General features: G+C 35.2%; 1 protein-coding gene across 1 annotated transcript; it reads right to left on the bottom strand.

Moving 5' to 3' along the window:
• Positions 1–1628: 1628 nt before the first annotated feature.
• LOC114518901 (phosphatidylinositol 4-kinase beta-like) lies at positions 1629–12232 on the bottom strand. The gene is made up of 20 exons (XM_028538933.1): positions 12033–12232; positions 10979–11469; positions 10542–10585; positions 10252–10342; positions 9938–10047; positions 9580–9700; positions 8752–8904; positions 8161–8251; positions 7915–8057; positions 6622–6722; positions 6442–6499; positions 5868–5948; positions 4977–5079; positions 4780–4860; positions 4438–4517; positions 3319–3477; positions 3102–3208; positions 2695–2830; positions 2473–2593; positions 1629–2171 (listed from the first exon to the last, which is right to left on the bottom strand). The coding sequence occupies exons 2-20, from the start codon at positions 11363–11365 to the stop codon at positions 1987–1989; spliced, it is 2352 nt and encodes a 783-aa protein (XP_028394734.1). The 5' UTR covers positions 11366–11469; positions 12033–12232; the 3' UTR covers positions 1629–1986.
• Between the last annotated feature and the right edge of the window lie 120 nt (positions 12233–12352).

Genomic DNA, 12352 nt, shown 5'->3' with positions numbered 1-12352 from the left:
ACAATTATTTTTCATGTGAGACCACTAGAAAATTCTCATGTAAGACGTGATGTCGCGGATCTCAATTTTGAACGTATAGTATATCATTCTCAAGACCTATGATATACCATATCATTTTCAGAATGTTACCCATTTATAAGGGTTGATGTTGTAATCAATGCGTTATGGAGTTTAAGGTGACCGTGTCGGTATTCGCAACAATGAAAGATTGGGATGCTCTTGTGCAGGTTATTAATAACCAAACCTATTATTATTGACCTGCAAACTTGCCGCGTTAGTTTCGAGTGCCATATATTATACTTCCTGAGCAGACATAATGCAAGCGAAATGAAATCATCGATCATGCATATAAAGTGACTGATTCTTTATACACCGCGAGGAATGCCAACGGACAATGATTCTTCCAGAAATATTTATCCATATTTAGGAGCTCTATTTTTAAACTGTTTGATACCAACACGAAGTCATGAGACTCGCTTCAATTTTCAAGGAGGGAGGGGATGAACTTCCCGATGAACTTATCATGCGACATTCATAGTGTTGGGTATAATTATTAGCAGGTGACACATCAGTTGGATATCCGGGGTATCCGGTAAGCGCGAGTACCGTTTTAAAAGCATATCATACTAACCCAAGAAATCTAATGCACAACTTATCATATATATAAACGAGTATAGCAATACATCGAAACTCTACATAAAATGCACTTTTCTAACAAACGCTACACCATTTTTACGACGGCCGTGAACAAGCAGGTCTCGGATGCTAAATAATTCGAGTTTATATAATGTCACTGTATTTTATGTATAGAAACCATTGAATCTGCTATTTTAAATTGAAGATGCCCTTTTCAGCTGCTGTATTATTTATTATTCTATTAAAAAAACACCGCGTAATCTTGGATCATCCCATTTATTGCTACGAGATGGCTTAAATTCAGTGCTATCAGTTTAGAACTACATGCATTATAGGGGCTTTTATATAGGATGGGTTTAAGGATGTGGTAGGAATTATCGCACAAACTCAAACAAAACGACCACAAAAGTTAAAAATGTCCATATTATATCTAATATTTTGCAAGATTCATATTATATTTACAATTTCATATTTCTATATAAGCGCGGTAGGACCAGACTGCTCAAACCATTTATAATTGCAGACGATTAAAATATTCGAGCTACTATGAAACAGGTATATACATGTACCAAAAAATATTTTTCTTCTCATATATATATATACAAAATTGTCTGCTTTTTTAACATTTCAGGACCCGCGTATATGACACATCCTTTAGAAAATAACCTCTTAAAGGACACCAAATATTATCCTGTAAACCAAACAGGACAATATTATAGTCCTCTCATACAGGGGCTATTTTAAGTATAGTGACCAGTAACAAATATTTAGGATCTTTGGAATAAGTATGGTGTGTTTCACCGCGTTTTATGTGTGCAGCGGATTAACGGTCTTAAAATAACCCCTGTCCCTTCTTATTCCATTTTCGGTCAAGGATTTGATATTGTCTGTAATCCGTTTTAAGATATCCCATCACCTGTTTTTCATTCTGTTATAAGTTTTGTTAAGTTAACATTTGTTAATTTTTTTTCTCTATCAAAGACGACACCATGTTACGACATGAAATATTACTTGATATTTGCGAATACTTCGAAAAGTCGTGTTTAATCAACGGCCTTCATTATTACTATCTTTATGATCACCATCATCATATTAATTGTTAACCACTTCAGCTAACCACCAATAAAACTAGAACTTATTACGGTTAGAACTTTTCACAACTTTCCCTTTTCTAGATTTAAAAGGATTCAGACATACGACCAGACCTTCATTGGTGTATATAACCCAAATTGCGGCATAGTGTCCCATGCGATGATTGATTCTTACGAGTTACGACAATCGCCATTCTTACTCAACCATTCCAGCAAGACACACCCACTCATTCATGGTATGAAATCAGTTGTGATGACGTCATAATATGCCGTTAGTTATGTATTGATAACCATCGTATATTTTAGTGGTTATAGAATTCATGCTAGTCTCAACCATCCTATCAATGAGTTCACTGAGTTGTTCTTCGGTTAAGTTTAAGTGAAAACGTTCTCGCATGGCGCGTACTGTGGACGAACCACGAACAAAACACGGCAGTTGGGAGCCTAACGGAATAAACACATACGTTCCCAGTTAAATGTGAATGTTTGCTAAATTTTAAAAAGCCAGACGTTGTTGACGTCGGTTGAAGTCAGCAAGAGTGCTCTTAAAAAAACTGCAAACAAATTTAACAGCATACACTATCTCTGAAGGCACTGTTTAGCCTCGACAGACAAAAATTCACATGGGCACACACAGTCAATAAATGGTAATCTAATTTGATCCAACAAAATCCTCCAGAAAATCGTTGAACCTCAAAATTTGGCTAATTTTTCTTCACCAATTTCCACACACAATTTCACCTACCTGTCTGCATGATTTCCACAAGCTCCAGACATTTCTCCATGTTCTTTCGGGCGGCCAAGAATCCGCGAAGCATAAGAATTTTAAAAAAGTTGTACATATCACTGTCAACACCGCCCATGACCTAAAGACAATAAAACTGAACTAACTGTTGCTCATCCATGGTAACGTTCAAATTTCTTGAGGTTTCAAATTTCCTGAGGGTTCAAATTTCCTGAAGTTTACCTCCACAAATTCGTGGGTGAGTTTAAAAGGTGAACTTTCAAATCCAAAGTTACTCCCAGGAGACGAAGATAAAATAAAACCAAAGTCGATATGAATGATGTGACCTTCGGCATCCAGTAAGATGTTGCCATTGTGTCTGGAATAGAATGAAACGAACAGTTATTTATCATTGTACGTAGCTTGTTCCATGACACCTACTCTCTACCGCCCAGAAGGCAGCTCCTACAGCCTGTGAAGCAGTCTCTATCGCCCAGGAGGCAGCTCCTCCAGCCTGCGAAGGCTTGCACAATCAGTGCACTAGCTTCCCTGCCCAGTCAATGAACCCTCCCACCAACACAACAGTTTTCCCTGTAAGCACAGGAGCTCTTCCTGCCAAACGTTTACTCTATATTTCTACTTATTCCTACCTGTCTTTGACTTGAAGTATATAGCAAATAAGACAATAGGCAGCACAACTTTGAACAAAGTTTTCTTGTGCTGAAAGAAACTCTTCTGAATTCACATCACCATGTTCCTAACAATACAAGGAAAGTAAGTATATTTGTATAGTATGACGATTATTGCCCAGTTCCCCAGAAATACACGCAAACAAGTGAAAATATTCTTCATAAACATGCACTGAACCTTGATAAAATAGTTGAGCAAAGACATCTGACTGTGCTTCTTGATCTGATGTAAAGACACAGCGTCAACGATTGGTTCAATAAAACCACTTTCGTTCGACGTAACAACGACAGCATAAGGTTTCAGCCATAACGGTACTTTCTCTTCTTTCCATAGGGCCTAAATGGAAAATGAGTTATAAACTCATGGAAATACAACCATAAAAACAGGTTAACAACATTTAAACAGGTATAGGTGTGTATTTTGTTTATTCCGTATTTGCTGTCAGGATGCAGTTTATTTGTGTATGACGTTTTTGCCTAGACACAACCGACTATTTAAAAAGAGTTTTTGAAAGTGTAATTTTGAATTTTCATAGGACAAGTATCGACTCCACCGATCACTGCATAAATATTCGAAGAAAAATATTCGGCGTTTTATAGTACATGAGGATTTGTAGCTACTATTTTGATGTTTTGAACTTTAATTTTTAACCGTTACTAAAGTTATTAGAGTCCATCAACTGCCTTCTAAATGCTGCTGGAAAACAGAAGATGTTTACTTCATTTTTCTTTTAGTTTTATATCAGCGACTCAATTGAGTCATTTCATAATATAAGATTATGTCTTGCAAGCTTAGGAAATTATTTGCTTTGTTTGAAATGGCAAGGGGTTGCTGCATGCATGTATTTCTATATAGCGAAATAAAACAAAATAAAACAATAATTTTTTTTTGTGTGATGAAAGTTAAAATGTTGACGTTCTCATTGAAATACAAACTTTGTATCTTAGTCAATCAGAAATTTGCTGATTATCAGTCTTCACTCGCTCAAAATTTTGCGCATGCGCATGACTAACAAAACTATCCAAGGTCGACCGTCCGTGACATAGAATTTGGACAACTTTGGATGCGGCTATGTTCGGTAAAAATACCCGGGCGCAAAAAATCTCCCAATGGGATTAGTACCCTGGCACAGCGCTCCGGCTCGGGAATTAATACGATATGGTTTTATTTTCAGAAAAATTCGTTGACAATTCACATTATGGATTCATCAGCAGAAGTGATGCGCAGAAACCACGGCAACGCCACCCTAAATTGTCATCAGCTATATAGGGATCTTTTATTACGTATATTTCTTACCTGAAACTGTCGGAGAAGTTGATAAGCGAGTAATTCCTGTCGTAGATCATCCCCAACTTTAACAATTACTGATAATAATCGTGGAAAACGTCAAGGAATTAACATACTCAATGATAGATCATATCTGCAAGCTTGAAGATATTGTCTAATCTACTCTTGTTTTATCAAATCTGATATTCTGGGGCCGGTTGTACGAAAGCTGGATAGCGCTATCCACCGGATAGTGTTTTTTTTAATCGCTCCACAGTAAAATTCACTATCTCAATGATACTCAATGATAGTGCTGTCCAGCCTTCTTATACAACCGGCATCTGGTGTATGTTGTATATTTTGAAAGGATATTCCAATTAGGAAGATGTCCGTATGGAGAATTGGCTCTGATTCTAGATTCTTTCTCTGCAAACGGTTCTTTTAAAACTGATGCTAAAGGGATGAAACAAAGTTTACACAAAAATTGGTCTCGATAACCAAAAAAGAGTTAAGAACGACATCGAACTTTAAAATTCGTTGTGAAGATACATAAAAGTAAATCAGTGTACCTGATGGATCATCTGGATCCTTATTAAATCTTGTCTTCCTTGGTGCTGTGAGCTGTTGACTTAGTCTCTTACGAACGTCACCAGCAGCAATATACACGGAGTCCTAAACATTAGGAAATTGTTGTCATTGCTGACTTTCAATGCTCATATACTCTCTCAAATTTTTGCACGTACATGTAACATGAATGCTAAAGCATTTGTATGTAAAATTGATATTATAGTACTGTTACACTAGAGCACTCAGAGAAAGATACTGTATTATTAGCCCTAAACAGCAACTCAGTCAGTAGGATTAGTAAGTTCTGGTTTCACCCTATGTGATAGACTCAAACTGGACAGCTGTGGACAATAAGTTTGATCAAATATCGCTACCATGAACGTAATGTATAAGAGGAGTAAAGAGCGTCGTTCAAACGGGGCGTATTGGTGGTAATGGTTGACGTTGTTGGATCGAACTTGACAAAATCAAATTTTATTTGAAAATTGTGCACTATCGTTAAACCTGGGGCTGAATCCATCAGTTCGGCTGATTGATTAGATATTTTGAAGTATACTGCATCACTTCCAGGTGTATGGGGGTCCATATTTCAGTATATTCGACCTTACTAATTTCGAATTTGACCTTCTCTACTTTATTATCGTGTCAGTGCATGTGTCTTTTTATACCAAGTGTGTCTTGGAAGCTACTGTAGTCTTATTTTTTACCAATTTCGTTGGTAATTCCGTTGAAATTTTTGAGTTATTCATTCGCATCAGTCTAGAGTCGTCCCTCAGAGAGTGTTAAGCAATGTTAGTCCCAAACAGCGTCAACCGTCGTCAATCCCATTTAAACAGTAGGAAGACTCTTGTATTATTCAGATTAAAGATTTTAGGTCATTTTATTTTTCTCACCGTTTCATCGCATTTTGGTCCATTTTCTTTCTGCTCCTCAACCACACCTGACCAAACATCGTCATCCGAGTCACCATTCACCTGTTGATATATGTATGTACGTAGGAAAAATAAGCATGACTCTCGTGCATCTACTGTACACTCACTAAGAGATACTGATGGAATATTGCAAAATTCGCAGAGGAATCGATATCTACATAACTGGTTTTTATCAGAGCCTTGGTAAAATAATCTAATAGGATTCTTGTGGAATACTACAGGAGCCTCATGTCCAACGTTTTCACTCACGTCTAATGTAGCTATTAAAGGTTAGAATTTCATGCAAGATCCTACTGCGTGGGATCCAGTAAAATCCTACAATAGGATCTACACAAACAAGATCCTATGTAGGATCCCACGAGGTTTGATATGAATAAACCTGGATGCCTGTTTTTTGACTGATCTTAGTATTTTCGGAGGTGAAATTATGAGGGAGTTGCCGCAATCTCGACATTCTGAATTCCTTTGGTTCCAGGTTTATTCCTATCGATAATGTGAAGCTATTAGCACATTCGGAGAAGAAAAACAAACTTACAGTAAATTTCACCGACGACGACCGCGAACGACAAAATGTTGGAAGCGCTTCTTCAGAACTGGAAATTCGAAAGAACGGGTTTTAATGGCGCTACTGTAACGTTACGCTGCGCAATAATCGAGTTTAAAAAGTAATCATACAAATAAGTTAGTTACATCCCAGAGTAAAGCACATAGGTACCGTGTTTGACGAAGAGACGTATTGTCTAATCTCTTTGCTGGATTTGGTGATGAATCAGGAGTATGAGATTCTAAGACTTCAACATAGATCAAATATGGCGCCTGCAGAGATCAGGAACGACAATTATTTTAAGGTTTTGTAGAAGCAAAAACTGAAAATGTATTTCTGTAGTATAAGGAGAAGTATATTTCGGCAAAAGCTGATGACTAGTGTAGTAACTATTAGACATTCACTAACACTAAAGTATTAACATAACAGTAGGATTGGGAATAATTAGCATATTAATATTATTAGATGCATGACTATATAAGCTTGTACAATAACTAGGCGTTGTTGATTAAATATTATACCATACTAGACTCAACATTTGACGACGAGGATGGGATACAAGGACAAAGTTTATAAAGAGAAAGCAAAGATAAATCACGATAAACGACATCGAGTAACAACATATCAATTGAAAGTCGGTGATGCTGTTATCGTGAAAAGGGAGAAGAAGAAGAAAGGAGACACTCCATTTGAACCGCACATATATAGAGTGACTGGAATTAAAGGATCAAGAGTCGTTGCAGAAAGGATGAAAGATGGGAAAGTCAAATGTCGAGATATATCGAGATTTAAGCGACTGAAAGAACCCGAAGTTTCCAAGAGGGATGACCAAAACCCATTACGAGTCCCACCAGCATCAGATGGCCCATATCCACCCACGAGAGAACAGCCAGGACAATCTGATCAGCAACCAGAACAGCCAGGACAATCTGATCAGCAACCAGATCAGCCAGGACAATCTGAACAATGTAACATCCAACAAAGACGAAACCAGAACGGAGAAGAAGATGAAGTACAGGGACTGCGCAGATCAAAACGGAGGAAGATTTCAGTATTTGAGAGAAGCTTGAAGGACTTCTGTATATAAGTATAGAATAGAAATATTATAGTATATGAGAGAAAACATAGAAACTTTAGTTAATTTATAAATGATTCAGAACTATAAAAAAAACGTAGGACTATTATCTGAAAAGGGGGAGATGTAGTAACTATTAGACATTCACTAACACTAAAGTATTAACATAACAGTAGGATTGGGAATAATTAGCATATTAATATTATTAGATGCATGACTATATAAGCTTGTACAATAACTAGGCGTTGTTGATTAAATATTATACCATACTAGACTCAACAACTAGAAGCCTTGTTTGTTCATGCTTAAACAACATAAACAACCACAACAATTAAGAAGAAGTATTTTTGTTGTATGCAATAAGAAATTTACAGAGTATCTTTACTGACCTTGTCTTTGGAGTTCAGAACGGCAGCAACAGTATGGGGTATTCTAACAACATGATGTTTAAATGGAATTGGAAATATTGGTAGAAATACTCTGGCTGGTAGGTTTAGGTTAAGAAGAGACAGTTCAGCATATAACGCCGATACTAGAAAAAATACAAGTTGAAATAGTTTACAAATCAGAAAAACAATATACAGGATCATATATTACAAAAAGTATACAAACTGTATGTTATATACTAACAGTACCTTTTAGATCTTTTGTTGCCAGTCCTCTGAGTTTCTCTCCAGTAGCTACAAGTGCATGAACAAATTCCCTTTGTGCCACCAACCTTGGACCCTATAGACCAGAGATGGAATATTTGGATATCAAATCATTAGTATAAATTTTGAGGTGACTATCGATTTTCCTGCATTCTGATTGGTCGAAATTCACTGTCTCTGAAGTGGTACGTAGTCACTGGTATCATAGCTTTTTGATGCTTTTTTTTAAATAAGAAATTTGAATTTTTTATGAAATTGTGTTGATTAATATTTGTAAACACCTCAAATTTTTTTGGCTCAGTGAATATAGGCTTGTAATCACCTTGCCTTTGGTGACTAATTGTAATATTTTAATCTTCTGGACCTTGTTCATAGAGATAATCTATATTGTTTGTCTTTATATGTATTTTATATACATGCAGAAACATACAATATATATGGAGCAGTTTACAGAAGGTACAAACTTGTGTACCAGATATTTTTCAGAATCTTCTAAGGAAAACAAAATTCGAGAGATTCTGAGTACTCAAGTTGATTCTATGTAAAGGTTAAGTTCCTCTGCTACTATTATCATACCTGACAGTCACATTCTGAGTGCATTCTGGCAAGTTGTTCTAAGACAGTTGTTGAAGCTGAGTTTGATGGTACAAAATGTGTGTGTTTACTGCAGTAGCTATCAAAGGCATGACCATATCTTAGATCTCCTGATGAACTGTTGAATGGTGTTGTCTGTTAACAAAATAAAATGCCATTAAAGGTAGTATGCTATAATTAAAAATCATATAATATAATGATTATAATAATTATCATAGAAAATGTATCTGCAGATTGGCTCCACTCAAAACAGTGGGTGGGCTTTTTTATTAAAAATTACTGAAATTTAGCATGTTTCTTATTTTTATGAAAATAAACTTCAGCTCACATTCATTTAAAACTATAGAAGATTTAGAACTATATACAATGTATACCTTAAATAATTAAAATGAAAACTTTATTTGGGAATTAAATATATATGTAGCTATACTTGCAACAATAAACCTTTATATAAATCTTTTACATAACCTAAGGCTATTTTTTGTGTGTACACACTACAATGATAATTAAAATTCACAATATTATCAACATTACAGGTTATGATAGTAAGTGATACTAATACAGTAATAGACTATGGTGAAGACTGTCAATGTCAATACCGAATACGAAAAAAGATTAGAGACAGAAAAAAGCAAAAGTGGGAATAAAAGGGATCTTACAACATTTTGGCAACGAGCCTGAAATATTGTAAAACAATTGCATATTGGAAGGATCAGGAAGAGGAAATATGTGATTACTTAGATCACCACTACTGACATGTTAAGAGATGTTAAAATTTCTTCAATATTTCAAGTTAAAATGGTGTCTTACCCCTTGAAAAACATTAGAGGTAACAATTGCAGCAGTTGCATCTGATCTTGATCTTTGATGGCTGATTTTCTTATGACTGGATGTTGGCTGATGGCCATTTACTGTGTGTGCTGTTGACATTCTAAGAATAATGAAACAAATGTAGTGCCCAGCAGGTCATGCAATAATTTGACTAGAAGTTACTGCAGGCATAAAAAGGAATTGGCATATGGAATTTATTTCGAGTGTTGAGAATAATATTGAATGAGTAAGCGCAGCAAACGAGTGAGAATTTTCAACACAAGAAATAAATTCCGTATTTCCAAGCATTCATGTATTTCATAGACAATAGATATATAAAAAAATACAAAATATTTACTTTTGTTTGGTGCTTTCCTCTAGAATTTTCTTAACAAGTTTCAGTCCTCTTTGATGTTCACGACTGGGCAGCCAGCCATCAGCACAATGGGCTTCAAGTAACCAGGAAAGCTGGAACAATTTTAAAAAATGTGTTGTCTCTAGTTTGTCTCTTCTATTTGTACTAATATTTACTACAATTTAGACTGTATTACCAATTTGCTTATTACATGTTAAAACCTGTCAGAGCCAAAAATGAACAGATCATGTGGCCTATGAATATAATCATGTAATAAGTAAATTGGCAAGTGTTACATCTTACATGTCAATACATACCTGGACAGCGAATTCCACATCAGTCTTTGCACGCTCCGTGAAATAATGATAGATTGCAAAGGCAACATCCTCCATGTGTATGTACATATTTCTACATTTTTATTTTAAAAATATGATAAATAATGCACATTTGGGGATATTTTTGTATTTATTGTATTCAATATAACAATACAAAATAACTAATATATTCAATGTTCAGGAACATTGGGGTAAATTGTAAAGTACATATGACTTATATTCTAAATAATTTTTAATAATAATTGGGAATAGAAGAATCAAAAGCTACTTACACAAGTTGAGGCAAGTATTTATCCACATCAGAGCGATCAAGACTCTAGGAATATGAAGAAAATTTTCTGTTAATGAGACTGCTATAATTGTTTTAATTGTCAACTGTACATCCTGAAGAAATGAACTGTTTTGAATGTCTTCATTACTTAATCTACAACAAAAATATTATTATCATAGAATAACAGATATAAAAGATCGAAAAAGCTTTTGCTAGTGAAATAATAATTACTCACAAATCTGCATCATATGATAATAGTAAAATTAACAGTTTTAAAATGAAAATAAGTCAAGCTCTTGTTTCATGTTCAAAAGTGCTGCAAACCACATAATGTAATTCAGCCTACTCTAGTTAAATACATACATATATACATACATACATTGCCATTTTTGACAGGTCAACTTATTTCCCTAAACTTTTTAAATAATAAACACTTACAAAGAGCTTATTCCCCAAGTAGGCTTGTACACCTGACTCTTTTGACTTGAAGAGATATGACATTGCTATTGACATTTCAAACAACTTAGATTCAAAAAGTCGTAGCAAGAGGCATGAGCTATTTTTCTGTGGTGGAGAACCATCCTTCTCTTTTATTCCATTCAGTATACTTTCCTTTACTCCATTAGTGTGAGGTGATGAATTCTCGCTGTCTACATGATCTTCATTAGGGTTCATGCTGTCACTCTTGAGTGTTGAAAGCTTGCTGTCTGTAGGGTTATTATTCTCAGTTACGCTCTTATTTCGAAAACGTTGAAATATAGACTTGCTTTTGATCAATTTCTTGCTTTCTTCCTCCACAATCAGTGATTCAACTGCATCCTCCATATTCAGTCAGTTATCATTCTTCAGCGATATATTATACGTAGCTTTTTAGCCACTTGCAAATCCCAAGTTTACACACACCAAAGCGAGCGTCGTAAACTCATTTCCTTCAGTAAAGACAATAAACTTATATGGGTCACAGTTCAACGTACAAATATCAAATAACATCCCTGTATGAATTTAGGTTATGCAACGTTTATTTCCCAACATTAAGATAGTTTATTACCAATATCTGACCTTCATATTTAGGACAATATGACAGTTTCTTTTTTATGGCAAGCCCACGACATAATACACAAGCGAGGGAAAAAAATTAGCGCACACTCAAAACATCTCTTAAAAGAGTTCAGTCGCATAATACTGTTACCGACGTGATTTATTGAACCGATAAATGTTTACAAAAGATTTCAGCTAAAACATGAATGGACAAATCATAATTTGTGTTCAGTTGAGGAGTATTACAAGTTAAAACAGATGTTGTCGTGTCATGGCCTAAATTTCTTATCTTTTAATAACCGATTTTGATATGCTCATAAAAATTGAAAAGAAAAAGCTATATTTAATGCTTACTCATCTTGATATACTTTATTACTGTTAATAAAGTCTACTTAAACGAGAAAATATTGAAAACTACAGCAGTATACACTATACAGAAGTAATAAATACTCACTCCAAAAGCAAACGTGAACTGCTAACCTCCAAATTCAAACGCAGGGAGATTTTTTGAAGACTTTCTCTCGCAGGGCGATCATGTGAAAGCGTTATGAAAGTAACCTTTCCACTAGAAAAGGTTCAGCAACAAGCATTTTGCGGTTTTAGCCACAAAATTTCTTTGTTATGCATGCAACGATGTTGTGCTAGTTATGTGCCAAAGTCCCTCTTTTTGAATTTGACCGCGTGCTGGAGGAAGTAGCCTGGAACGAAGTAAGTATAACACGAATCTAATCGTCTAATGTATCATCAAATCATATATTCTTTTATTACCTATTT

Source organism: Dendronephthya gigantea, unplaced genomic scaffold, assembly GCF_004324835.1.
Source record: "Dendronephthya gigantea isolate DGI-Jeju-01 unplaced genomic scaffold, DenGig_1.0 000012F, whole genome shotgun sequence".
Taxonomy (NCBI): domain Eukaryota; kingdom Metazoa; phylum Cnidaria; class Anthozoa; order Malacalcyonacea; family Nephtheidae; genus Dendronephthya; species Dendronephthya gigantea.
The sequence above is the reverse complement of the archived record's forward strand: the minus strand, read 5'-3'. Positions and strand labels throughout refer to the sequence as shown.